General features: G+C 38.4%; 2 protein-coding genes across 3 annotated transcripts; both read right to left on the bottom strand.

Annotated features, from left to right (window-relative positions):
- Window positions 1-1,979: 1,979 nt before the first annotated feature.
- Window positions 1,980-9,998, bottom strand: DNAAF4 (dynein axonemal assembly factor 4). Of its 2 annotated transcripts, XM_050903503.1 has the most exons (9): window positions 9,876-9,998; window positions 9,135-9,282; window positions 8,591-8,724; window positions 7,330-7,570; window positions 6,433-6,578; window positions 5,661-5,770; window positions 4,798-4,951; window positions 3,699-3,804; window positions 1,980-2,329 (listed from the first exon to the last, which is right to left on the bottom strand). In XM_050903503.1, exons 1-9 carry the CDS (start codon window positions 9,996-9,998, stop codon window positions 2,220-2,222), a joined length of 1,272 nt encoding a protein of 423 aa, XP_050759460.1. In that variant the 3' UTR covers window positions 1,980-2,219. The 2 variants fall into 2 exon arrangements, with proteins under 2 accessions (XP_050759460.1, XP_050759461.1); XM_050903504.1 differs by lacking the exon at window positions 3,699-3,804 and having other exon boundaries at window positions 2,227-2,329.
- Window positions 9,999-19,492: 9,494 nt separating this feature from the next.
- On the bottom strand, window positions 19,493-27,254 carry PYGO1 (pygopus family PHD finger 1). Its single transcript, XM_050903413.1, has 3 exons — window positions 27,198-27,254; window positions 22,652-22,737; window positions 19,493-20,890 (listed from the first exon to the last, which is right to left on the bottom strand). The coding sequence occupies exons 1-3, from the start codon at window positions 27,244-27,246 to the stop codon at window positions 19,769-19,771; spliced, it is 1,257 nt and encodes a 418-aa protein (XP_050759370.1). The 5' UTR covers window positions 27,247-27,254; the 3' UTR covers window positions 19,493-19,768.
- Between the last annotated feature and the right edge of the window lie 455 nt (window positions 27,255-27,709).

Raw genomic sequence — 27,709 nt, 5'->3', positions numbered from 1 at the left:
ACACACATATATACAGATTGTTCTAATAGGCTCTGGAACCAAAACAGAAAATGAGGAACTTAAACGAGTGTCTGCTTCTTTGCATTTTCTTTTTCCCATTGCCAGTGTCTCTTGTCCTTAGCCCCCACTTCCTCTCAGAAAATAGCCCTATTTTGGCAAGTATACCGTTACACTCAACCGACACACTAAAGCTCCTGCACTGCCCTCCTTCCAACTGCTATAAATAAAGTATTTGCAGCCCCTTCCATTGCAATGCAGTAGGTATCTGCAGGAAAGAAGGAACAGCAGCTACCCCAGACATTTCTGACTCACCTCAGCACTCCTCTCAAGGCTCTAAGCAAAGCAACTGGAAGCAACACTTGCCATCTTCTCTCTGTTCCAAGAGTATAAAATTTACACAGAATAACATATATCTGCATAATAAATATTTTCTTCTAAAGACAGAAATCAGTCATAAATGGTATTCAGGAAACAGACTGATGTGGAAAATTCATTAGTCTGCTAAAACTGCTACCAAAAGGAGTGTAGTTGAAATGGCCACAATCTGAATACAACGCCTAACAAAACAGAACCACTTCGAGTCCAGTGTTTCAGGCGGGACAGAGTTAATTTTCTTCATACTAGCTAGTATGGGGCTGTGTTTTGGATTTGTGCTGGAAACAGTGTTGATAACACAGGGATGTTTTTTTTACTGCTGAGCAGTGCTTACACAGAGTCAAGGCCTTTTCTGCTCCTCACCCCACCCCACCAGCGAGGAGGCTGGGGGTGCACAAGAAGTTGGGAGGGGACACAGCCGGGACCGCTGACCCCAGCTGACCAAAGGGATATTCCATACCATAGGATGTCACGCTCAGTATATAAAGCTGGGGGAAGAAGGAGGAAAGAGGGGACGTTCAGAGTGATGGCGTTTGTCTTCCAAAGTAACCATTACACATGATGGAGCCCTGCTTTCCTGGAGATGGCTGAACACCTGCCTGCCGATGGGAAGTGGTGAATGAATTCCTTGCTTTGCTTTGCTTGTGTGTGTGGCTTTTGCTTTGCCTATTAAACTGTCTTTATCTCAGCCCACGAGTTTTCTCATTTTTACCCTTCCGATTCTCTCCCCCATCCCACTGGGGTTAAGCCATGACACACGGTAATACAAATGCTAACATATATATATAAACAATACAATTCTATATTACATTCTTCCACTATCCAAAACAACAGGTGCAGGACTTCAAACCACAGTGTCATGCTTCATGTCATTTTACAACACTTGTAACCTCACCAGGATCATCCCTTTTTTGAGAATCTTTAATCACACCAGTATTCCTGAGATACTGGTCAATATCAACAGAGTACAAATTAAAATACCAGCTCAAGAAAAATACATATTCTTATATAAATAACAATGTTTTTCATTTAGAATATGCTTCACAGCTACACTGTAAGATTACTAATTGTAGTAGGATGGAAGAAGTCAGTCATATTCATTGATAGGAGAATTTATCACAGGATTAATTTACCACTACACTACAATACCACACTACAGGTTTATAATTTTTCCAATTATCTTGTTTGTTCAGCCCAAACAAATGTTTCAAAATAGTCTGAAAATATTCAATGTACATTACTTAATGTTCAAAAGAATATTCTGCACGACATAAAATCTACGTCTACGCTTCCAGGTGGAGGTTTTTCAAATTGGATGCCTGGAGTATCGAAATCCACTGTCTTAGTTTCAGATGTGCCAAACCCTATGAACAATAAGAAAAGAGGAAAGAATATAACCATAACCATATAACACATAACTGTTTCAGCTTTGGTGGAGAACAGAAAGATAAGAAGGTAACAGGTGTTGACTATATGGAGCTACTGAAGCTGGTTGAAAACCCATTGTCTAGATTCAGTAGATATTTCCAGAAAAATATTTGATTTAGTTATGAGTAACTTTAAATCAAGTACCAAAAGCATGTTTTAATATTTGGCCCACCAATATTTCACAGAAAGAAAAAATTACAACTTTGTATCAAAATAATATAAAATATATCTAATCATATTTGTTATAATACTGTACTTCCCAAAAATAGTAATTCAAATATCCAATCTTTTACCAATTCTGTAGGTGTTCTGAGGGAAACAGAAAAATGTCTAGTTAACATATTGAAGAGAACTGAGATTCCTTCTGATGCCTTCAAAAGGCATCCCTTTCAAAAAGTTCCCTTTTTTTTTTTTGGTTAAGAATCTTGCGCTGTTCCTTGAATTAGATGTCGAATCTTCTCAGCATCTTTTTCTATAGTTTTATTTTTAGGATCAATCTTGAGAGCTGCTTCATAATCCTGGAGACCTAATATAGATACATTAATAAGAATGTCAATCAATAATGCAAGAGCATCCTCTTTAGCAACTAACTGGAAATAACTGCTCCCTAGTCAGATGCATAAAGTATTGATCTTGAGTTTTGCTATTGAGCAAGATGGAATCAGAATAACACTAGATTTAACTTTTGTCAGTAAATAAGTTTATATTTTGTTTATATTATTTTACAAAACACTTCTTAGTGGAAACGCTCTACTACATAAACATTTTCAGGTATTGAAACATGAAAACAGAGCCTCTTCATTCACATATATATACATATAGATATGTGCGCATGCATGAGGGGAGTGTTCAAAAGCGTTCTGCAGAAGAGAGAAAAATTGAATGACAATGAAAGTGCATGAAAAGAAGAAAAAAAAGACATGAACTGCGAATACTAGAGTTTGGGGGAAAAAAAGCAAATCATGGGTACAGGAAGCAAAATAAAATCTTGTTTAATTGTCTTTTTTAGAAGGTTTCCAAGTGCAAATGAAGCTGTAAGGGAATGACAAAGGGATTCTTAGGTAGAAAAAGGTAACCAAGGTGAAAAGCTTAGTATTTCAACATTGACATTTTGAATATCCTTCACTTTCTATTATCAACTTTCACTCACAAATTTGCCTTACAAAACTAAACTGATACTCTTAGAGAACTCAGTAGGTACACTGTTAATTCAGATATTTTCACACAAATCACATGTACTTCATGAAACATTTTGCTCATCAATATGGGTTTCATACATCATTTTACAAAGATATGTTACTAAGCACTTCACAAGCAAATATTTTAGAAATATTTCAGGTTATTTTAAGTTAATTTGTTCTATAGTTGGAAATACTGTAAACATAATCTCAAAACCAGTAAAACATTGCTTCATGAACAGCAAAACTAGGGCAACCTAGTTTCATATCAGTTTACATCCTACATTTGAGTGCTTCCCAATGCAAATAACTCATCTCTGACCTCTCATTCGTTCCTCACTAATACCTTCCATGGCCACCAAGCTGCTATGGTCAATAGCTGGCCATTATGCACAGAAAGACTGATTGCCCAATAGACCAGAGGATAGACAACTCGCTAAAACCTTTTCCTCAATGGAAAAACTAATCTGTACTCCTTAAATTAGGAGTACAATCAATTGTCTTAAAACTCATAAAGATTTTTCAAGTGGAATTGCAATTAGCCAGTAAATTACAAAAAAAAAAAAAAAAAAGGTAAGGAATGTGATATAAAGGTTCATAACAAAGACAGACATAGATTGTATAGGCCTCCTTTAACGTCCCTCCTGAAAAAATAAAGGTGTGAGCAGTCTCACCGAGCTAAACAGTGTGGACGTTTTCACAAAATCAAAGTCTCACCTTCAGTATATAATTCCAGCTGACAGAATGCTGTTCCGCGTCTCACATATGCTTTCACTCGAGCATTCTGATTATCAGGAACAGGTGGTGTCAGCAGTTCTAGTGCCTTTACAAATGAAAACACCCAAAATATTTAGAGGTAGATTTTCCATAATTTTGTTTTTTTCTCACTTACACACACTTCTCTCACCTAATTACTATTGTTATACAGTAACATAATAAGTATACAAATAGAAAATAACTATTCAAATTTAACTATATGGCCTGTGAACCTAGTCATTAAGATTTGTATCTGTCACCCCACAGTTTGCTAAATACAGTTTCATTGCCACAGCTAAAAACTGACAAATATTGTGTTAAATGTTTATTACAGTCAAATAATGTATTCTATTTTCATACATGATATTACATACCATGCTAAAAAAAAAAAAAGCAGCCCTAAAAAAGCACACATGTTGTAGTAGTAGTTACTAGAAAAAAGAACTTTCAAGCCTCAAGTACTTATTAGTTCTGAAATAATAATTCTGGGAAAACTTTCTCCAAATTATTCAGGTGCCATTTGAGATCACTCCTCTCTCATTGCACAAATAACGGCTGCTAAAACATCAAGATGATACAGCCCTTCTTTAAAAACGTCTGGTTTGTTGGGGTTTTTTTAAGGTATCCTCCTCATCACCACCATCTTTTTTTTTTTTTCTTCCCACCAAACGAAGAACACCCCAATATAATACAAAAGGTATATGTGTATATTTTCTTTTTTTCTGCTCAAAGTTGTCTTTTTTTCAAGTGTATATATTGCTACAATATTTTACCTGTAAAGAAACATATACTGAGTCAACATACGGCCATTCATCCCAAATGTGTGGAAGCATGGTTTGGGTTTTTTTGTTGTTGTTGTTTTGTTTTAAATTTCTGAAAGTTCATTAATCAATCACTATAAAATTTTTATATTTCACCATGGCTTCATTATATCAATTTTGAATTTAAAAATTTTGAATCACACTAATAAGTATTTACAGATCTGCTTGAAACAGAAGCATCACAGTAATAAATCACAGTCAGGTATAAGATGACAGTCTGAGAACCTATATATTTATACCTTAGAGGAATCTTCAATAGCTTTATGTAAATTTCTCAGTTTAAGGTGGCAAGCAGCACGATTCAGATACAGTAGAGGAAGCTTATTGTTTAGCCACACTGCAAGGTTATATGCGTTTACAGCTGCAAGATAGTTTCCTGTTGCAAACATTTTGCTAAGTATAAAACAAAAAGTGAAACATGCACTTTAAACAAGGTGATAAATCACAAAATAAATACCTAATTATTGTTAACAATTCATTTTCAGAAATTTGAAGTTTTAGCAGCTTTTCCTTGGAAATGGCCATTTATAGCCTTTTCTGAGAACAACATAGCTGAAGTTCAGTCAAACTTGATGCTGACCATATAGCATATAGACACACAACTTAACAAAAATAGTCACTGCTTAAAAGCGATGAAGAACTGTAAGAGGTAGACACATCTATGCAGCCACAGGACTAATTTTGAAAGCTATGTATCTGATTATGATTGCCTAATCAAACCTTTCTGTATAATACAGCTATATAAACAAACCAATATTTTTATCTAATTCCTAAAGTTTGCTTTAGACAGATGCTTAACTTCTCAATAAAAAGTACAAATGAAAGGAAATCCACCTAGGTATAATAGTGGACTGACTTAACTGTCCTCATAGAAGAATACGCATTATGTGTTCACAATGATTTTGTCCATCATGAGCTTCAGCAATTGCATCTCATGGCTTTATCAGATTCAAACCCCATAAGCTGTCAATAAATTCTCTACTACATAGTCATTCACCATCTGTGTCTAGGATAAATAGAAAATATCAAACCTAAACAATAGACACACACTATATAACTAATATTTAATTTTAAATACATCTTCAAATGGAATCTAACTTACTTTCCTTTGTCCTTTAACCAATCCGGATTCTTCTCCTCTTCTTTTAAATCTTCCAGCTCAGACAAATCAGCACTTACTGTTCTTCGAGCTTCTGCTTGTTTACGTAGCCACTGTAAATACACAACGTGCAAGTATTATTTCTGAAGGAACATTCAAATCCAAAAAAGGATTTTGCTTTCATCTCTTCACTCACTCCTATCAAAAGAATTCTATTTGCCACATATTTTGGACAGAGAGAAATATTTAATAATGTCAGATATGAAAAACTTCCAAGTTTCCGCAAATATTTTATTACTATGTGAGAAGTAAGGTTACTGCATCACTAATACATTTTCATTTGCTTGTTTGTTTTGGAACTTCCAAAATGACTCTTTGTGTTCATTAAGTAGAGCTCAAAAGAGCTAACTGTGTGCTTCTTTTTAAGAAAACAGAACTTAAAGAATCTTAAATATAAAAGTAAAGACATTTCAAATTTTGTACTTCAAGGAATTCAATTAATATTGCTGCCTTTTTTTTTCCCCCTCCCCAAAAAAGGAACATGCTATTTATTAATCTGCATAATCACATGCTTGGTGAAAATAATTTTTATATAAAAGTGTTTCTTTAAATCTTAATTTAAATAAGACTGCCTTCCTTGGAAGATAAGAATATTGCACAGGTAACATTCCTTGGCACAGGTAACGTTTTTGTCAACTTACTGAATACACAGTAAATAATTCACCACCTTGGAAGACAGTAGAAGCATCATATTAAAACAGAGAGCAATCCTTACCTCCTCCTCTTCTGTGATGCGAGATTCTCGCAGAGCTGTAGGAAAAACTCGTGATGTAAAGTTGACTTTAATTGTAGCAGCAGATCGAGGAGCTGGTAACTGTTCTTCCTTTAAATGTTCTGAAAACATACTATAGGAACCATGACCTGTGAAAAGAATTGGAGTACTGGAAATGAAAAATAAAGCAAAAGAGATTTTTCTGGTTTTCTACCAAAGTCCAAAGTACACCTAATTTAGAAACTCTGCACATTAGAACTAAACCTCTAATAGCTTAAGAAAGGTTTAGACTTGTTCTTTTGAAGGGAATGTTCAAAAAATGTTTGTTCTTGCTGTATCGTGACATCTATTTACTGGCTGCATTATCTGTCACAAATGAACTTAAAACTCCTCTTACACCACTATCTGTCACTTACATGATTCTCTGACAGGGCAACTGCAAGAGCTAAAACTAACCTTACCAAAACAAACAAACAAAACAAAAACTAAATATTTTCTGTTAAGTTCCCTGAATTGGCTCCCTGTGGGGCCAAGACGTGGGACAGAGAGAACGAAAGGAGATTGCATATTTCTATGAAAACCAGCAGTTAGGTAACTTATGGTAACATGAACTCCACCCTCAGCAAGTCTGCATTACACTGTCAGAAAGGCTTTCTGTTTTACTTTTCTAAAGCTTAGAACAAAACCTGCCCTTGTATTTCCAAAGACGTAAGCAAGAGCTAAGAAGTCACACGCTTTAGCTCAATAAATTGTCTGAAAATAAAGACACTAAAATAACTGCAGACTAAAAGAATTAGTTCAGTATGGTGGATACAAAGATAAATGATGAATTAGAAACATATAGGAATAAAGTTATACCCACACTTTAAAGAATGATAAAATACACTTCAATAATACAACCTTTAGTAGATTTGAGCATGGTCTTAGAAGTTCCTTCATTAGGAATCCTAGTCTTGTTCATTTTTTCCTTTTTCTTCTCCTTTAATTGCTCTACTTCTTGATGTAGCTCCCCTTCTTTTTGTACCCTCTTTTGCTTCTCAGCATCTTTTTGCTGGTTTTGCCATAAGTCCAACTCCTTAGTGACCTTCTGCCGCTCCTTTTCTTTCAGATCTTCAATTCTTTTTCTTTCTGCTTCTTCTAGCTGTTTGAATGATAAACCTATGAGATATGTAACATCTGATAAAAGTAAGATGACTAAGTAAAAGTTACCATTATTTTCCCAGTTTCATCTCCCAAGCATAGCATCATCATTAATGTGATTGTACAAGCAGAGTTATGAAAGATGCTTAAAAATGACTGGGAGAGTAAAGATTTCTGATTAGCTTTTAGAAGTCATATCTTTTAACTATTTTACTACCACTACTAAGGTATCATCCAGAAACATTCAGAAATAAGTTTTACTTGTAAACAATTACAATCTTAGCCATGTTCCAACGCAGACCTCTGGACTATACAGAAATGTAAAATATATGACTTCATTTTAATACACTATTTCTTATTTCTCGTCTTCTCTTTGAAGTTATTACATAGGCAGAATAGGTACAACATTGCTACTAAGAAAGTCACCAACTGCAGTTCATTTCAGTCCAAATTGCATATGCAATCTTAAAATTTCATTGTATACTTTAAAAAAATCCTTTTAAACACAAATGAAGTGACCAGACTTTTTATATACATAAAAATTTTGAAGAGCATATCTTAAAATACACATAAAATGCAGAACGACAGATAGACACACACAAAAGGCAATGAACAGCAAGTCTGATATAAAATATAACAATTAATAATAAGATTTTTTTTTATCAGTATTTTTGACAGTGCTAAATGACTAAACACTTGCGCTGATGCAAAGGCCACAAAAGATTACAGTTTTGCCGCATTACTGTAGTCTCCTTTCAACTGACAAAAATCTGAGCTCCTCACCAAAAATTTTCATTAGTATTACTAATGGAAAATGGCAACTTCTAAGTATTTTTTCTGTATCATTTTCATATTTGCTAATAGATATGTTTTAAGTACAAAGAAACAACAAGGTTCTCCACCACTGTAATGAAAATGAATTGCTTTTCATATTTTTTAAGGTACATTTAACCAAGCAGCTGTCAGATTAGTTGGCAATTGCTTATATGCATATGTCTTGTAGTGTTCATTCTAAGCTTACCTTCATTGTGGCCTCCAAAGCATATTTTTTGTGTTCCTGTTTTGTAACTTTTTTTGCTTCTGTCTCCTCTTTTGCCTTTTCATGGGCTTTTAGAACAGCATTCTCTCTTAGATATTGCAGTTTCTCCTTGTTAGCTTAAAAAACAAATACAAACTATTTTAGTAATTAAGGCCTGAAGTTCTACTGTTATGTACTGTATTCATAAAAACAGGATTCCTTTTGCTACTTTGTCTGGGAAAACGCAACATGGTTCAAATGCCACAAAGCAGTCTCTATCAAGCCCATCTCTAAAAAAGAAAAACTAAGATTTGCTTACACACACAACATAAGTTTTATAAGAAACATTGTTTGTTTTGTGCGCACTAGAGCCAGTAGATGTTCTTTGTCTGTCTTCATATACTTTCTATTTTTAACAATGACCAACAAGGTTTAACTTAGCAGACATCGAGCAGCAGAAGTTTCACATTGCTTATTATAGTTGGTAAAGTTTTGGCACATTCTGGGCTTCCTACATGCAATCCACTTTTCACAGTAGAGAACTTACCATTTGCTAGAGTTAGGGAATCCCACATGGCCACTTCTTTTTTATACAAAGTGAAGAAAATTATTCCATTTCCAATCTTTGCTGTGCTATTTGTGTCATCAATAGGAGCATAAAAAATGGCTTCAAATAAAAAGGGAGGGATGCTTACCTATAAAAATATAATTAATTTGTACTAATATTTACAATTTTTAATTAAATCTCACATATTCAAAACACTCAGTACAAGCATGCAGTAAACCTCAAGAAACACATGTTATTGACAAAACTAATTTGCTTAGTATCCAGTATGGAGATCATATATTTTATTAGATCAGATAAAAGAGATTGAAAAAGTTGGTTCTTCAGCACTGCAACAGAAGCCATGGACCTCAAATTTAGAATTATTATTCATAATATAAGCAGATGTGCATAACTCATGCCATTTCTGAGAGAAAAGGCAGCTGGCACCTATTGAGTAGCAAGAGCATTAGTACGGAGAAGAACGAACAGTGGTAAAGCCATTATCTCTAGCGGGATAGGTATTTAACAGCCTGCAGCATACAAAGGGAGATTATAGATTAAATATTATAAAAGATTATACACTTGACAGCGCTGCCATAGTGTATTAAGCACGTGCTTTTTAACAGAGCTATAAAGTAACGCCAAGCCCCAGGCCCACGGGCGCAACACGTCTCCAGGCAGCGACGCTGCAGGGCAGAAGGCCCGTGAGACGACCGAGGGCGCGGTGCGCGGCCGCCCCACCTTCAAGTACTGGTCAGTGCAGAAGATGTTGGCGGGGGTGACCCGAACGCCGCGCAACGGCAGCGAGAGGTACACGGCGGAGTCGGTCTGCCGCCAGCTGTACTCCTGCACCCACACCGGCATGGCTGCGCCTGTTGCTACGGCCGCTCCGCCGCCGTTGCTAGGGGCAGGAGAGCTTCCGGTGCTTTCCAAGGACACTTCCGGGCCCGCCCGTCGTCCCATTCCCCCCCCCGCGCTGCCCCCGGAAGGTGCTGGCAGGCCCAACCCCCGGCCTTAGCCAATGGCGCCCCGCGCAGAGCGGGGCGGAGCGCGACGCACGCTGGGAGTTGTGGTCCCCTGAGGCGGCGAGGTCTGAGGCGGTACCCCAGGCCGGGGTCCCCCGCTCCCTCCCCGACACCACGGTCCTGGAGCGGAGTCCCCGGGACTCCACGGTTCCCTTTCCCCGCTGCTGCCGAGGAACACGGCGACAGTAGCGCGATCTGCAACGCGCCGGGCGCCAGGCGGAGCGGGAGAGCGGCGGCCTGGCGGTGCCGGGGGCGCCCCGGGAACCGGCGCCAGCCCTGTTGGGGAGCGCCTCGCCGCAGCCAGCCCCCCTGCTAACAACGGCGGCAAAGGGCAGCCGCGGCTCCCGCCGAGCCTGCCGCCGGCCGTGCCCGGTACGGAGCCAACCGCGCACCCAGGCCTCCCCAGCTGCCACGCCGCCCGTGATGGGCGAGAAAGGTGGGGTGCAGGTCCCCAGCGAACGGCGGAGCGGTGCAGGCCACCCAAGCCAGCGAGTGAAGCACTCTCCTGCGAGTCCTGTACACAGTTTAAAACAACAAAAACTGTCCCTGGGGCTGAAAGTAACAGTGCAGGAAGTTAAGCAAACGTATAGTGCTTTTGACTTTCTAAAACTTAGCGAGATTAGTTGATAGAAATCCCACTCTAGATACTGGCCCACTGACTTACCAAGATACAGCGAATGTAAGGCACTGTTCTGGTTTTCATCACTCTCACACCTAAGCAGAGTAGGAAGGAATGCAGCTCTTATTATCCAAATACATTTCCATAAAGAGACAAACTGCTGTTAGTTTGAGAATTTCTGGTAAAAACTATTAAAAGCTGAGGACTGATTTAGCAATACACTGAAATTTCCAGATGTCCTCTAAAAATAAGTAGGTCATACTGGCAGCTCCATGCTATTGCCTCGCAATATTGTCTATTTTGCTGTCTGCCAAAAACTCAGGAGGCAATTTGCACATTGTTGCTCAACCTTCCTCAAACAAACAGTAACACTGTATCTGCCAAAATGAAGTCTACCATATAGAAAGCAACTGCTTCTGGGGAACACGGGTTGAAAGGCAAGCCAAACACATTTGGAGAAACATTCAGGTATAAGTTCCTCAAAAGTATACAATCACTTAGAACTATTTGGAAAAAATCCAGAACCAAAAAGTCTTGTTTTCTCCCTTTTTTCTTTAAAAATATGACCAAGAAAAATTGAATTTAATATTGCACACATTAGCTAAGATTTCTGATGTGTATCACTGAAGATTTAATTTTTATGTTCTAGTATCTATATTCCAAAGCAATGTTCAAATGGTTACTATTAAGTAGTATATATATATAAAAGTAGATATCACAGAGGTCTAAAACTTTTTCAGAGCAAGAAATCCATCATAACTGGTATGATTTCTGGGTTATTCTCCACCCTCACTCACCCACATCAATATCATTTGGATGAATGCTTGCAGGGACTGGAATCTGAGAATTGAATTAAATTCCTCATTCCAAGAGCGCTCAAAAGTACAAGAGGAAAGAGATTTAACTGAAAGTCAAAATGCTTTAGGTATTTTTGGCACATGTGACTTTTTTTTTTTTTTTTTTTTTTAAAAAACTTTGCATGATACATATTTTCAGACTTACGGTAGGATCTGCACCATGGCATAAGGAGCCTTGCTGTCAGCTGCAGCAGATGAGACTTCTGTGGTTTATAGTTCTGAACCTAGACTTAAACCATGACGTCTCCATAAACAAACTGCTATCAGTCTAAGAAACTGTAAGAGAAAATAAATAAGCAAATAAAAGCTGAGGAAGGATTCTCAGGGAACAAAACTCCTCCTGTTTGCTTTAAACCTGTCTCGTGTTACCTTTATTTAATATCGCTTAGTTGTCTGTATTGCAAGACAAACTTCAGGCAAGCGCAGACAAGGATGAAACAAGGAAGTTCTAAACATCCCTCCTGTGCCATTCAGTTTTTTATAGACCTTTCTCCACTCTAAGAGATGTTCTTTTTTCCTAGAAAGACTCTTAGCTTGCTTACATTTCTTTTACATAGCTTTATCTCCCTTGCTGACCTCCAAAGCTTTCCCAGTTCTACTATATTGAAAATGGAGAGGCCAAAACTGCACACAGTAGTCAAAATCCTATTTGCCTGCTTCCTAGATGAAGTCATGGAAGAGTTGGGGGTTGGAGAGGATAATGTTTTGTTTCAAATCAGGGTGTTCCAATAGCAGCATTGGCTAGAACGATTATAATGTAATAGTAACTCAAAATCTCCTACCACTCCAGAATGCAGCCATAGTCATCCAGAATGCATCCTTCAGTTTTGGAGAGTTCATTCACGGACAATAAGTCTTAGATTTGTTGACTGCTGGTCTTCTGCCTTGGTCATCCAGGTGTCATTTTTAGTTTAATCACAGAGAATATACTGAAATGAAGCAGCTTATTATTTATTCCTGCCAGAAAGGACATACTATGTATACACACTTTACAAGACAGGACATAGTTGTGGTCACCTGTATTTGGCGTTCTCAAGTTACACAAAATAGCTCCAATACATTAACAAAAAAGTCTATTTACTTAAAAGCTAGATCTCCAAAGCTATGTATTTCACTCGTAGAAGACACAGTAAATGCCACTAACACATTTCTAAGTCAAAGTAGCAGATTTAGCTGACAAAGGACACAAAAGGGACTGAGCAAGGTCTTGGATCAACCTTAAAAGTCTTGTATTGATGTGTATCTGCAGAAACTCCACCTATGTCATACACATTCCACACTGCTAGCTTACTTGGACAAATGACTGAGCTCTTGCTATGACATTTTTGCAAAATAAACCAAGAGAGAGGTCCATTCAGGATCCTTCTTCTGTTGGCACTCACTTATCAGTCAAAAGTGCAAGAAACTTTGTAGTGAAAGGAGATAAAATTTTCCCTGGAAAACTTTATTCTTAAATTCCCATCTCCTGTGCTATGAAGGATGGAGATTTATATTCCAGTCAAATCTTAATAATATTACTAATACTCTGGACCTTCCAGTTGCCAATACATACATACATTTCTTTCAGGGGTTATTTCACTTCTAATGGCTTCAGAGGCTTTAATATATGGGGAAAAAAGAATCCTTTAAATAGTTTACATTTCCTTATCTTTAATTTAATAAATAACCTTTCTTTCTCCCATCCTTTCTAAATTCTCTCTCATTTCTCTCATCCCTCCATATTTTTTAAGAAGAGCAGGAACACTTTATGAGATGCTATTTATTCCAACAAACTGTTTTGCATGTGTGGCTTGGGACCACCCATATCAGTTGCTTTTAAAGATTATTGGTAAGGTACTGATTTGATACATGTTAGTTCTGGCATTTCAACAAACAGGAATAGCTTAGTAATAATTTTATAAATTAGAATAAATAATTCTTTGCATAATCTCTTCCCAAGTGCAGAAAGCTCTAAAAAAAAAAAAAAAAAAAATCTATTGAGCCAAACGGTGCCTGAGCCTTCCCTCCCATCCTGTAAGAAAGAAATGGGGCCTATGGTGCAAGACCTCTTCTAATCTGCTTTGAAGTTACTTCAGATTAATGCCTTTACAGAACAGTGAACCTCTCTTGGAGAGGCAGGAGCTGTCTTTTCTGATCAACATGACCTCATACTGTTTCTTGCAGGATTATGCCTAATCCAAATGCATTCTCACAGGCAAAACATTAGAAGAGTTAATCTAGGCATTACATCATCTTCATGAAATCAACAGGCAACTTCCCCGCAAAAATTATCTTTATTTTAAAAGAAACTGAAACCAGACAACAGAAAGCAACAGAGTTACATACAGTGCTGGACAAAATCTACCATATACATTTTCCAGGAATGTTTGAATCAGATTCTGATACATGTTCTTCTAAAAGGTAAAATATCACATCATTATTAACAAAAAAAATTAAAAGTCAACAATCTCAATCAGCTTATATTTTGCACTGTTTGGATGGCAGTAGATTGGTAACTTGCCTTTTTCAACTCACCTTTAACACTGAAAGGAGAATGCGGACAAAGAAATTCCAAGTTAGAAGGCCCTAAGGAACACAGTGTCTGCTCTAAAGGCCATATACAAAAGCTTGGAGGAGAGACTGTCTTTTAAGTAAAAATCCCTCAACAACTCCATATTATTTCACATTTCAGGAAACAAATGAAAAAAAAAATCAAGAAAGGCAAAAAAAAAAAAAAGAAGAAATATATTAAAAGCTTGCCCTCCCTAAGTTATATGGAAGTTCAGATTTAGACCATCCTTTAGAAGATGAGTGTCTAGGAATAGACACAACATCTCTCATGACTCCAATCCCAAACTGTCTCCAATACAGCAATTCCTGAATTACAGTGCACAAACCTCCAAGTAATAAGGTGGGGTTGGACCAAAAATTATTTTGAGACAGTTTGTTTGAACATGAAAAGGAAAATTAATCATGTATGGCAAATACAAAAATAGGTATTCCCTACAATGTTGGGATAAGCCATTTCTGAACCAGGAAAGTAAGGGCAACATTGAATACTTCAAGCTATAGGCAGCACCTCTAAGGGGCTGAACACCATTCAGAATTAATTACCTCAGAACTGAGGACACACAACACTAGGGCACTAAAGGGACCCTTTATTTCCATATAAAGCATAAGCCAACAAGAAATGAGCGGAGATCCATACAAAGAAGTGAATGTGCATAACTCAAGATGTAGTGTAGGATAGTTATATTGCCTTAAGAGTTCTGCTAAGTACACTTAATTTTCCAATTTTAAGGAAGAGTCTATTCTAATATAGAAAGCTTCAGACAAAACTTAGTAATTGCAGAATAACTTTAAAATACATCCAGTTCTACATCCTCCTGCATATATCTAATCACATCCAACAGATAAAAAAAATCACATGTTTTGTAAACCAAGTAAAGAGTGTTAGAATAGAATTTTCACATCCATGAGCTTATTACCAAATATTCACCCATTTGTCAGTGGATAATATTAAGAAAGTCATACTAACAGTTATGGCAACAAGATGACAATGCACATAAGTGCTGCGTGTTCTGAAAGGCAGTCAGTTTTAATTACTATGAATTGCTACCATCTATCATACCTCATTCTATGCAAGATACCATGCCAGCTACCAATCCATAAACAATAATGTTTCACATACTTCATAGAGTAGCTTAAAACACATCATGATATGAAATAATTTGTATTACATAGTAATTTAATCCCTGGCCACAGGGTTAATGTTGGACAAAGTCTGGAAACTTTTTTCCAATTTGAATTACATACATTAACTTTGCCACACACCACAGCACTAATGCATGTATTACTTCAGACATGCTCTAATTTAAAATCGAAACAAAAAAGTTGTTGCAAAAATACATGTCACCAATGTGGAACACATTCAAGATTGTATAAAAAGTACTGAACTGATATCCCAAAACAGGTATATTTAAGCAGTACCTAAGGAAAGATTAGTTTTAATATGAAACAGTCATTTAAGTCACATACAACATGATAAGAAGCATGACTTGCTTTTTTAAAAATGTTACACCAATACTTTTACTGCCAGGCAATGTTTATTTATAAAATGAAAGGGATATATTTAATGCAGATGTGTTATCGTATTAAGTTGGAATAAAGACAAATGTTAAAAAGGTGCTACATTTGAACACCATGGATTTTGTAAAAATCTCAAACCATAAAAAGCATTTCACTTGCAAATATCATAGGCCCTGAACTGCAAACACTTTGAAACGTTCTTGACTGCGTGCGTGCAGTTCCGCTCACTTCGTTAATTCTCACATGCTTGAAGTTAAGCCTGAAAAATGTGACTACAAAACTGGTTCTTAGATGAAAAACTTCAGAGGTCACAAAGTAGATTGTTCTTTGAGCAGCCCCCAAAATTATATTTTTGTTTTAAATAGAGCAAACTTTATTACTTTTCTCTAGTCTCTTTCATCTGAAGATCTCAAATAATAACTGGGCCTCTAAACACCCTCGGGAAGTAAGCGTTAGTCGGATCTTCTGAAAGAAGAGATTGAGGCACAAACAGTTAACCTGCTTGTCTCAAGTTGTAGAAGGGATCAGTAAAACAGCCAGAAACAGGATTTTTGATATCTACCCTCTAGCCTATATGCAGCACTGTCACCCTCACACCAATAAAACAAGTATTTTAAAGAACAAATTATGTATTTTCTCATTTAAAACTGGTCTCTGGCAAAAAAACCTAAGTATTAAGAACAGTTCAATCCAGTTTATACCTATTTATTTCAGCCGGGGGGGGGGTGGGGTGGGGGGGAGAGGCTGGGAGAAAGAAAGAAAAAAAAAAAAAGAACATTTTGGGCAATATGGGCTGCATTTCTGACCATGACAAGGAGCTTTTTAAAAAGGACACAGGCATTTCCCACAAAAATATTAAGGTTTGTAAGATTTACAAAATCTTTCCAGTATTTTTAGTGTGCAGCACCAATACAGTCTAAATCACTAGTAATGAAAGAAGCACATGATAGTTCAATACAAATTGTTTCATGTAGAGTATTACAAAAAACCTCACCTATTCTAATCAACCCTCCCTCCCACCCACCCTTCTATAACTAATTTCTAATTCTAACCAGCTGACATTTTCCCAGTACCTTACTAACAAAACATGATTGTTGTTTTTCCTGTGCATACTTGAACTACTACTAGTCAATACATGCAGAGAAAAACCAAGTATAACCCTCCCTCCAGATAAAGAGTCCAGATATGCCAAGAGCGTATCAGTAGGGCAAGCATATTGGCTGGATGACTTTTGGAGATCCTAATCAGTCATATTTCTATGATTAGTATGATAGCAAGTTTGGTTTTGTTCATTTGTTTTTATTTGCTATAAATGGCATTTGCTAACGCCTTGAATTTGTAGGTTAATAAACGCAGAAAATTTACTGGGTTACAAACCCAACATAGTAACAGTTTAGAAAAACTGAAATAAATTGTTAGAATAAGTTTCACAAATACACAATTTAAGGCCTTATAAAATGATACTCCAGTTGATTTTAAGTTTGTAAGAACACTATATTTAAATTCTAATGTCTTGCTAGCTAATATAGAAAACACTTGCCTAACTTCGAGATTAAGAAATACATGGCTATTTTAAATACAATGTCTGCTCCAAAATGTTAAAACATTAATTGGACTTCTGAGAACAAATGCCCCAAACATGTCACAATAGGAACGGGGTATGGGAGTGGCAAAGGTATTGTAAACAGCACGCTTGGGTAACAATATCATCATTGGATCTTTTGTTGAATTTTCACTGAGCAAAATTTTTTATTTCATTTACATTGCTGTAGGTCTGAACCAGCTCCACTACCTTCACAGTGCAAATTGTTGCAGAGATTAAATTGATTCCCAGAGGGACAAATCTTTCTAAATAAGGTTTGGTTTAATTTCTACTTTAGATACCAAAAGCAAATTCTAACCGTCAGTCAGTCATTAGGAAAACTACTGAAGAACAAATCTCTCTAACAGAGGTTGTTGCTTGGTTGTCTTTTTGTCGTTTGTTTTTAAATATCACACCTCCAACAAAACAAGATTAAGTTGTACTAAATAAAGCAAATAGTGACGAAAACAGAAGCCCTGGATCTGCCTTACACTTTCTTTACATCTCCATACAGGAAATCCTCAAGATATGAATTGTGTCATTTACACTTTAGACATTATTTCTTTTTTCCTGATGAGAGGAAAGACAAAAAGGAGGGCAATACTGCACTTCTCCAGTAAAAGAGTATATAAAACTTTTCACTTTTAAAATAAAACAAGGACAGTTATGTAGATCTGCATAGTATCTTCCAGGAAAGTACCACAGTAGAGCCCATTTAAAATCAAACACAATGGCGAACTAGCAAACAGGCCTTACTTCTCACTCATTAGCATAGCTTACCATAAAAACTACCTCTTTATATAGACGACTGTATTCTATATGGGCTCCGACATCACTCATCACCACAGACCTGAACAATTTATCACATTAAGGAATGTGACTAGTACCTGTAATGCCTGACATACGATTTAACTGCTGACTGTTTAAAAACTAAAAGTTTCCAGCACAGTGGTATTACAAGCAGAGTCTGTTATTACAGCACCACCTTTTATTAAGCTAAAATAACACTTCTCTCTACAGAAACACTAATTTTCAGTTGCATATGCAACTTTATCACACTGCTAAGGCTGAAGTCTTCAAGGCTAGATGTTTCCTCACATTAAAAAAAAGGGGGGGGGTGTGTATTTCTGAGATCAAGAATAAGATCAGATTACCCATATTAAAATAGAATTCTTAGCATCACACATGAAGCTCTAGTGCCATTCATACTTGTCAGTGGGATATCAAGTTTAGCAAAGAAGCTAAACTTCTGATTACTTGCTCCTGATACAAGCTAAACTCACCTGATGTGAAAGCTGTATTTTTCTTCACCCTAGATTTCCCACCCCCTCACTGCAAGACTGACTGAGGCAGTGATGGGAATTCAGTTTTAAGACTTTGCTAGCCAAGTTATCTTGCAATTCAGAGCCTGTGCTGAGCACACTCCCTTGCCTTGCACCCTCCTTCATGCCAAGTGGACTGTGTAAGCTCAGGATGACCGAGCAGGCTCTAGCTGAAAGCCCTAGAAGATGGGCAGGACTTTCCCTGCACTAGCGCATTCACAATTCTGAGGCAGCACTGAGGCAGGAGACTAGAACCATCAATGAGAAAGGATGAGAGAGAGGTGCATGATTGCACAACCGTGACAGATGCAGAGACTGTATCCTAATGTATGTGCTTAAGATAAATGAATTAAGGTTACATACGCAACCCTAGTTTTGGTATTCTCTAGATTTAAAGCACTGGACTTCATAAACTTGATGTATTCTTTTTCGAATGTAATCATATTTTGTAACTATTTCCAAATACTGCAAGACCTAGCAAGAGTCTTCAGCAAGTAAGTATTTGCTGAGAAGTCAAAAGAGATCATTGCCTTTTCAAGTAAATATAAATGTGTAAGAGTTAGCAGGTTTCGTTATGTTACTAAGCATGAAGTCATTGATTTTTGAATAGTGTGTTAATGCTTTACTTCAAAAATAGAAAAAAGCAGATATGAAATTCTCTGTACTTTCCCTAAAATAAAAACTATTAGTACTGCACATTCCTCCATGTCATCTCCACTATATTCAAAGAAAGGATAGCAAGAACATCAGTAATGGACATTCACCCCCAAAAAATAAAATGTAATGAGTACTTGCAAATATAGTACCATTAAAACTGAGCACTAAATGCTAGTGTTAGTTAACACATTAACGCTAGCAAATTAGGGGCTATTCATACAGGCACATTTTTGCCTTCAATAAAATTGTCAATGCACATCCTACTCCTGATCAGTTGTCAGTTATGTTTTACAGTTTAATCAGAAACAAAAAAATATTCCATCCTGTAAAACATTTGCACACATTAAGAGTAGAAAAGCTGAGATGGAAGTTTATGAATGAAAACAGATTAGGGAAAAAAAGATGACAATCAAACACAACTGATTGTCTGCAGAAAGTGAAGTACCCAATTTGTAACCAAATCTTCACAGCAAGTATTTCAACCACTACCACCAAATCACGTTGTTAGCCATCCGTATTCAATGCAGGTGGTCCTGCAGTCTCTCTTGTACGCATTAACTGGACATCTTTGTCAGCCATGCAAGTATCACAACCCCACACTGCGGATGCTTCTGCTGTAAGAAGGCCATAAGCTGACTCAGTCATGCCTGTACAGATCCGATGAAACCATTTTTGACAAGAGGCTTCACACAGGATGGCATCCTGGTCATCGTTAACTTCATGTGTACAAATTCCACATGGATAGACGGGTTCAGAGGACGAGTGACCATGACGACTGGGATGAAGGGGTGTTTTGCTGCTCTTTTCAGAGTTGCATCCTTCAGCAGTACCTCGAGGCTGGCGGGACTTACTCTGAGTCCCATTTGAATGGCCAGCATTAGTGTTATCAGCACTATTAGAATGGCTATTATCCTGATTTACCACATTGTTTCGAGTAACATTTTTTAGGTCACTGTTACCTTGACTCACAATGTCCTCTGTCCTGTGATGATGCTGATGAGCAGCAGTGTTCTGGCTGGATGCTTTGCTTGCACCTTGACTAAAGTCTTGCTTTTGTGCTGACGATTTTGTCTGGTTGTACGTGTTTGGTGGAGGAACAAAAGAATGGTTTGACTCTAGCTGAGAATTTGGGAAATTTGGATTGTTTCCAGGACCAAAGTTAGATGGCACATCAGGGTGAGGTATCTGACCAGAATGGCCAAAGTTCTCACCAGGATTTGGTCTGAAATTCTGACCAGGCATATTGACATTTTGATTTATCTGACCACTACTATAAGGTGGTTGATTCCCAAAACCTGGGTTATCATGTGGACCAAAGCTGAAGGAGTGGGGTCGACTAAAACCCATTCCCACAGGGTTTTGAGGAAGGGGATGTGGTTGGTTTCTGAGGGAGTAAGAACCACCATATGGCGAGGACACTCTGGGCAGCATGTGAGGTGGCATTCTGAAAGTGTTATAGCCTCCAAAGCCAGGATAACCAGGATTACTAAAATATGGATTTCCTGAAGGAAGTGGTTTATAAGACACAGTGTTATAGTTGTCATCAAACGGATTTGCAGCTACAAGGTGGTCAGAGCTTGGATTCGGCGGTGGAGCATATTCAGATGGAGGAGGAAATGATGATCCCTAAAAATATTTTAAATACAACATTTAAATTAGTTTTAGTATTTCCCTGCAAGACAGACCAACCACAAAGGTCCTGGATTAGCAGCACTACTGCTAAAAGAACTGCTCAGCTGTTGTGTAAAGCTCACCCACTGTACCCTGCCAGGCTGTCTGAAATTTCAGTACAGAGGCAAGAGAGGAGTTTGGGCTCCAGATAACGCGGTGATTTATAGTAATCTCAGTGCTTTAAAAATTGTGCAGTTGCACGACCATGCTTCTGAAAATACTAATTGATATGTGACTTCTATTTCTTAATCTTTTACATAAGAAAAGCAACAATACGGAAAGCCATGTGTCACTTAAACACATGCACAAAATATTTCCAAATGCTGAAGAGCAGATTTGAAGCATTTCCTTAGTTTCATTTTGCATTCATTTTAGTGAATATACATCTCTTAAGACACCCCACTTCTATGAGGATATACAAACCTAATGTTACTATAACTCTAAAAAAGGTATATAGAATATAGGAGTCTGCATACAGGAATTTTCTATATTCTGTGTACCAAACAGAGGTGTCCCTTATGAGCATTCAGTGATTGTGGGCAGTCTGCAAAGCATAGTCAGTAGGTATAAAATATAAGGATTTCTGGTTACAGAGCATAATCAAGTGTTTAATGGAGCCCAGAGGCTGTTTAAATGTCATCAGAGTGGCTATACAATTGAATTTCATTCTAGACTAGCCTGTGGGGAACATCTAGCTGGTTCACCCTCATGCTAACTGTGCTCACAGAAAGCATTTCCTCTTAAATACTAATAAACTAAGACTGAACATTTTTTTCCGCCAAGAAATTCCTGCTGTGCTGCAAATTTTGAACCTGGTAAGAAAAGAGACGAAACTAATCTGCATGCCCTCTACAGTTATCACCATTCCAGAACATGAGGAAAGCTCCACAAAGAAAGAGGTCTGAAACCCTTAAATTAACTGAATATTTCTCAGAGCAGGTTTCACCATGACTACTTTAAAACAAAACAAAAATTAAGAAAACAGATCCACATTTCAATGGAATCTGGATAGGCCTAACAGAAAGTGATTGTTCGACCTACATAAATGAAATTACTCTCACTGGGCAGTACCAAATTAACAGATACTCTCACTCAAAGCTGAATGAACATACAAAGGAAAATTCTGCACTACAGATATCTAATTGCTTTAGATGTTTTGTATTTAGGCTTCCTTTTCTGGAAACAGAAACTGTATAGAAATGCCAAATTGCAGGGATTCACTGGAAAGGAGCCGAACCTGCCTCACAGCTTTTGCTTGAAAATCACTTGGGGAATATGCCAAGAGTTTGGTCAAAGTATTAACAAACTGTACTGTTCCATTAGCCCACAAACCTACACATATAGGAATAAAAGTAAGAAGAAAAGTAGTCTCATGGCAACTACTCATGCTGTACAGATTTCTACCAATGGCTACAAAGTCATTAAAAGAAAGTCTGTCTCAGAATCAAATCCATATGGTAAAATACAAGTTGTTGCAGTCTCACTGTGCTCCTCTCTCTACAGGTCTTTGGCAACCTACAGAGATTAAAATAACTTCAGTGAGAATAACTAGTATTATGAAGATTTTAACTTCACAGTACAACCGAAATACTTTGTATGTAACTGCTATTTGTGACAACAGACTGATATTCTAAACAATGCGAGATAAGTCATACCAGCAAACAACATCTGAGTGCACTACTTATTAAGAAATCAAAAGAACCAAAGGGAATTTACCTGTGTATTTGCTTTGCGCTTTTTCTTATCAGGGCTTCCAAGTTGTACTCCTGGTCCTCCTAACCCATCCAATCCACTGTCACCACCTACAAAATTTCAATCAGTGCAATACTGCATTAGTTTTCTTACAGACTGTATTTTAAGTTTGCCTCTGTCTGTCATAGCAACAGATATCTGTTACAAATACTGAACTTGCATTAATTCTGGTGCCTTACATTGCAAGTCCTTAAGGAACAAACATCTGGAGGTAAAAGTTAGCGTACCTCGTATACAGCTATCTTACTCTATTACCATTTTAATGTTCAATTCATGCTCATTACAGTTGGAATAAACATTTCCATTTATTTTATGTTTATCTGTCCCTTGGTTCTTAACATCTCCACTTGACTAGTTAGAAGTATTTCTTGTTTGCATAATGCATAAAACTTTCAAAAGAACTGCTTAAAACCATGCCTAAGATTCACCTCCTATTTAACTTACGCTGACATAGCATTTATCAAACTTACTGTACCAATATACAACAGTATGTTACAATACGCCACGAAGGTAAAAGCAACAGTAGTAGATCCATGAATGAAAACTGCTGAAAACCTGCCATGTTGTTTAGACAGATCTCCAGTTTATCAGATCTAAATTTCACTAAATGCAAGACTTGATCAAACAAAAAGACACCTGCCAAAAATGAGAAGGGCTCTAAGCGAACCTGCCTTAGTCTGCAGAAGCCTCACAGAATAATTGAGCATGGTTGCTCTGGCACAAAAAGAAGTAAAGAATGTTCATTTTATTGATCACTCATTTCGACTTGACTGAGCAATACAAAGAAATATGTGTACTTCACCTGGGATTCTTCTTCACCTTTCATAACAGTGGGACAAGCTCTCAAAGTTGTATAAATTGTGGTTTTCATTTTTAAAACTCTAGTTAGACCACAGACCAAAAAAGAAAAAAAAAAAAAAAAAAGGAAAGATTCTAGCACATTCCTTATTATCCCAGTCGGTCTGCCTTCATGGGGCTCAAGTGGATTTGCCATCATATGGGAATGCAAAGAAAACCCTGAGCTGAAGTATGAAAATCACTTTTGGGTGATATGAGAGCAACACATGTTAAGATACTAACATCATTACATTAAGAAACCGTATGTTAATTCATTTTTTCCCAGGCCCATTAAGATACTATCTTATTTGCTCTTTAAAAAAAAAAAATATATATATATATAGTAACAGTATAGAACAGTAAGAAGTGAGCAATCCAACTTAAAAATTTTAATGTTATTTGTTTAAAACTCATATTCAGAATACAAGTCAAACTTTATCAAGATGCAAGCGTACAGCTGAACACACAGGTTTGTCTTTATTACCAAAGGCAACCTGAAGAAAACTGTGAATCATCAATAGTATTATGCAAAGAAGCATACTGCATGACATTACATCACTCTACGTTAGACAAATATTCCCAGCAGACAGCTAAACCAGCTTTAGGACTATTCAGCAAAGTAACACAAAATCTCTTCTCACAGGGAAGAAGTAGACCTACTGTACACAGGCTGAAATATCCAACAGTTATTTCAAATACTCCTGATCAAAGAAGGCCTGACAAATTTTCACTCCTAGCACTTCCTTCCTCCCTGCCTCCTTTTTTGAGGTTTCAGGGAATTTACCAGTCCTACCTCACGTAAGAATCCAGTTCTGCCTCTGCTTTAATAAGTTCCTTTTGGCTTTGGCTGTCACTGTTGAAATTTAATTTAATTTAATTTTTCACTATACATAAGGAAGATACGTGGACATCCCAAATCAACACCTATCAAATTTTAAGTCTGAATTTCAAAGACTGGAGCATGAAGTCACGATCATGTTCTCAAAATAAACTCATGCTTGAGCATAGCATATCATGGTATAACCTACCATCAGAGTAACTAGGGATTACTCTTTAAAGAGTCCTTTTTGCCTTGATTTAGAATATAAAATCCTGCATATACTTAGTGTGCTATGAAGCACTGCCACCGCATTAACTGTAGATACCAAATGATCACAGCTTTTATGTAAATCAAAGTTTTACATAAAGAACGATGACAATTTTCCCTTAAATTCCAACTCTATAAATCATCTTCTTGATAAACTGTTTGCTCAAAACTGTCACTGTACTTTCCATTAGCTTCTTCTCCAGCATTCCTATATGTTTACGATAAATTCAGTGGGAGATTGTACCACGAACACCATTCCTCACAACTGCATAAAATACACTCCTGTTCATGGTCCTGTACTCTTAATACATAAACGATGATAACCACTGATAGCAAAATACTACAAATATCCAGATTTCTTTTAATAAATTCAACAGGTAGCAGCACAGATATTAGTAAATCTGTGATCAAGTAGAACACTGAGGATCATATGCAGTGCTATTTTACAGTAGCATATGTTAAAAAGTGACAAGTTCCACTGATTTCTACATTAATTACTTACATGGGTGAAGCTATTCATATGCCTAGGTTTGCAGAACTGAGTCCTATGTCTGGAAAGGTACAAAGCTTTTATATTTTCTCTTCTTGCTGTGTGAGGCAGCACAGCTGATTTAACTCAGCCCTACGAATCTGTATTTTCCCTGTGGATTTTATAATGATTTAATTTATACATGAAAGGAAACAGAATGTTAGTCCTAGCATACCTCCAAAAAAGAGTGAATAAGAGTCATTTTCATGCAGCCAAAATAAACTTTCCAGAAAGTCACTTTTGGTACCTACCACACAGACTTTCATTAAAAGGTGTACCAAGCATTTTGGAATGTTGCACTAAGGGTGCAAAAAATTATTTAATTGTCTGAGACTAATTTTCCAGGAAAAAATACAATCCTTTTGACTGGGACATCATATATGTAATGGATCTAGAGATACAAATACCTATCTGATAACTATGCCCTTATTAAATAATGGATAAAACGTACTTCAGCTATTTACATTTTGGAAAAGGAGAAGAGATAAGTCCCATATTCTTTTTTACTTCATACACACACAAGATAGACATTTTCAGTGTTAGTCAGGAGAACCGCAACTTATAGTTTTGTTTACATATTAAGAGATTATGACCTTGCATGTAATTTATGCCATACTTAACATACTGCAAATACTATGGAGTATTTTCATTCTCACTGACAAATCTCGTCTAGGTTTTTACAGGATGGATGCCAGAGTCTTTTCAAACAGTGCTTTATCTCAGTAAGAACATTTTCCCAAGAAACATAAATGGCCAGATAAACTTTTCATTATAGATAGAAAACTAAAAGGAGTCTAATTTCAATCAGATTTGGTGAGCCTATTCTGTGGCCCTGATACTGTAAACAGTTTTGATATTAAGCAGTAATCGCATGGAACTCGGTGGGTAACTCAGGCATGTGAAACTGTATGTGCTTAAATATTTGCAGAATCAGGGCTCGAGAGTGAAGGAGTCTAATGAATCCCAGTCTCCTTTGTAACACTGCTGCATATTTTCATTCTCTCATTCTCAAGGTTGCAATCCAGCTGTTACTAGAACAGTTTTAGAAAAGCAAACTGTAAATCAATGACAATATGCATAGCAGAATCCACACCCTTCCTCACTTACCCAACCATAAAAAAGCTTAAAACATCAAGAACAATAGAATTCCAGGGGAAAAACAGGAGGCAAGGAAAAGAGAAGCAATAAATTGCAGATTTTATCACTTTGCCTTGATTTTCACCCAACTCAGTCACCCTACTGTCTTTCATTACTTCATTCAGAAATGCATTTCTGTTTTTAAGGACCATAAGGACACAACTACCTCTACGTAGACTGATGTGCTACTGCCATTAAAGTCAGTTGCACAGCCAAAGTCAGAAGAGATGCCATATTTCTACCCTTCTCCTTACACATTTCAAATAAATGCATACTTCAAACCTCACTAGAGCCATACAACAATGCTATTAATAAAGAATAATATTTCGATAAATTTTTCATTTCCCGAAAAGAGAAAAACGAAACCCCGACTAAAATCAAGCACAAGAGCAAGACCAGGGTAGAAGAGCAAACACTCAACTGTAATTTATGGGCTCTGCATCAACACTAACTCGGACATGTGGCACCGCCGACGTATTCCCTTGCACCAACAGTATGCACGCTGCATACTAATGGGCACATCCAGAAAAACACAAGAGACATAACCACGCACCCGCACGCCTTCACTCGCGGGTCACATCTGCACGCAGAGCGAGCCCAGAGTTTTGCATTTCAAGGCCCGGAGGCTGCGGGAGCCCGCGGGGCCCGGCCGGGCCCCACCGTGCAAACTTAGCGCGGCTCCCGCGCCGCCCGGCCCCGCCGCCGCCTGCCGCAGGGAGGGACCGCGGCGGGGGCGCCGGCGGCCCGGCCCGGACTGCGCGGCGGCCGGCTGGGAGCCCCGCGGGCAGCGGCGGTCGGGTCTGGCCGGTGCGCGCATCCCGCGGCACCGCCAGCTCTCCTCACGGGAGTTAGGCCCCAGCAGCGGCCGCCGCCGCCGCCACCCCCCGGCCCGGCCCGGCCCGACCCTCCCCTCCCCGTACCTCGGGATCTCTTCAGCGCGATGGGGTCCTTCTCCTGTTCCGCTGACATTACAGACAGCAGCGCATGGCTCCCAGAGCGGCAAGAATCGAGGCTCTTTGATGATGATGATGATGCTGATGCTGCTGCTGCTGCTGGTCCGCACCCCGCCCCCTCCGCCCCCGCCTCCTCCGCCGCCGCCCCCGCCCGCTGCTGCCGTAGCCGCCGCCGCCGCAGCAGCGGAGCTGCCAGACTTTGCAAAGTTTGGGCGCGGGAGGGCTCTACGGCAGCCCGCGGCGGGGGCCGGGCGAGGCGGGCCCCGGTGAGCGGAGGGCCGCTGCCCGGGAGCTGCGCGGGGATCCGTGGAGCGCCGAGCCGCGCCGGGCAGGGCCCCCGCGGGCTGCGGGCGCCCGCCTCGCTCGGCGCCCGCCGCCGGGGCTGCCAGGCCCCGCGGCCCCGCACAGCGCCCCCGCCGGCCACCAGCGCCGCTCACCGCGCCGTGCCCCGGCCGCCGTTGCCAGCCGGCTCCCGGGCC

Source organism: Gymnogyps californianus, chromosome 11 (genome assembly GCF_018139145.2).
Source record: "Gymnogyps californianus isolate 813 chromosome 11, ASM1813914v2, whole genome shotgun sequence".
NCBI lineage: Eukaryota > Metazoa > Chordata > Aves > Accipitriformes > Cathartidae > Gymnogyps > Gymnogyps californianus.
Note: the sequence above shows the minus strand (reverse complement) of the source record. Positions and strands in the feature narration are given on the sequence as shown.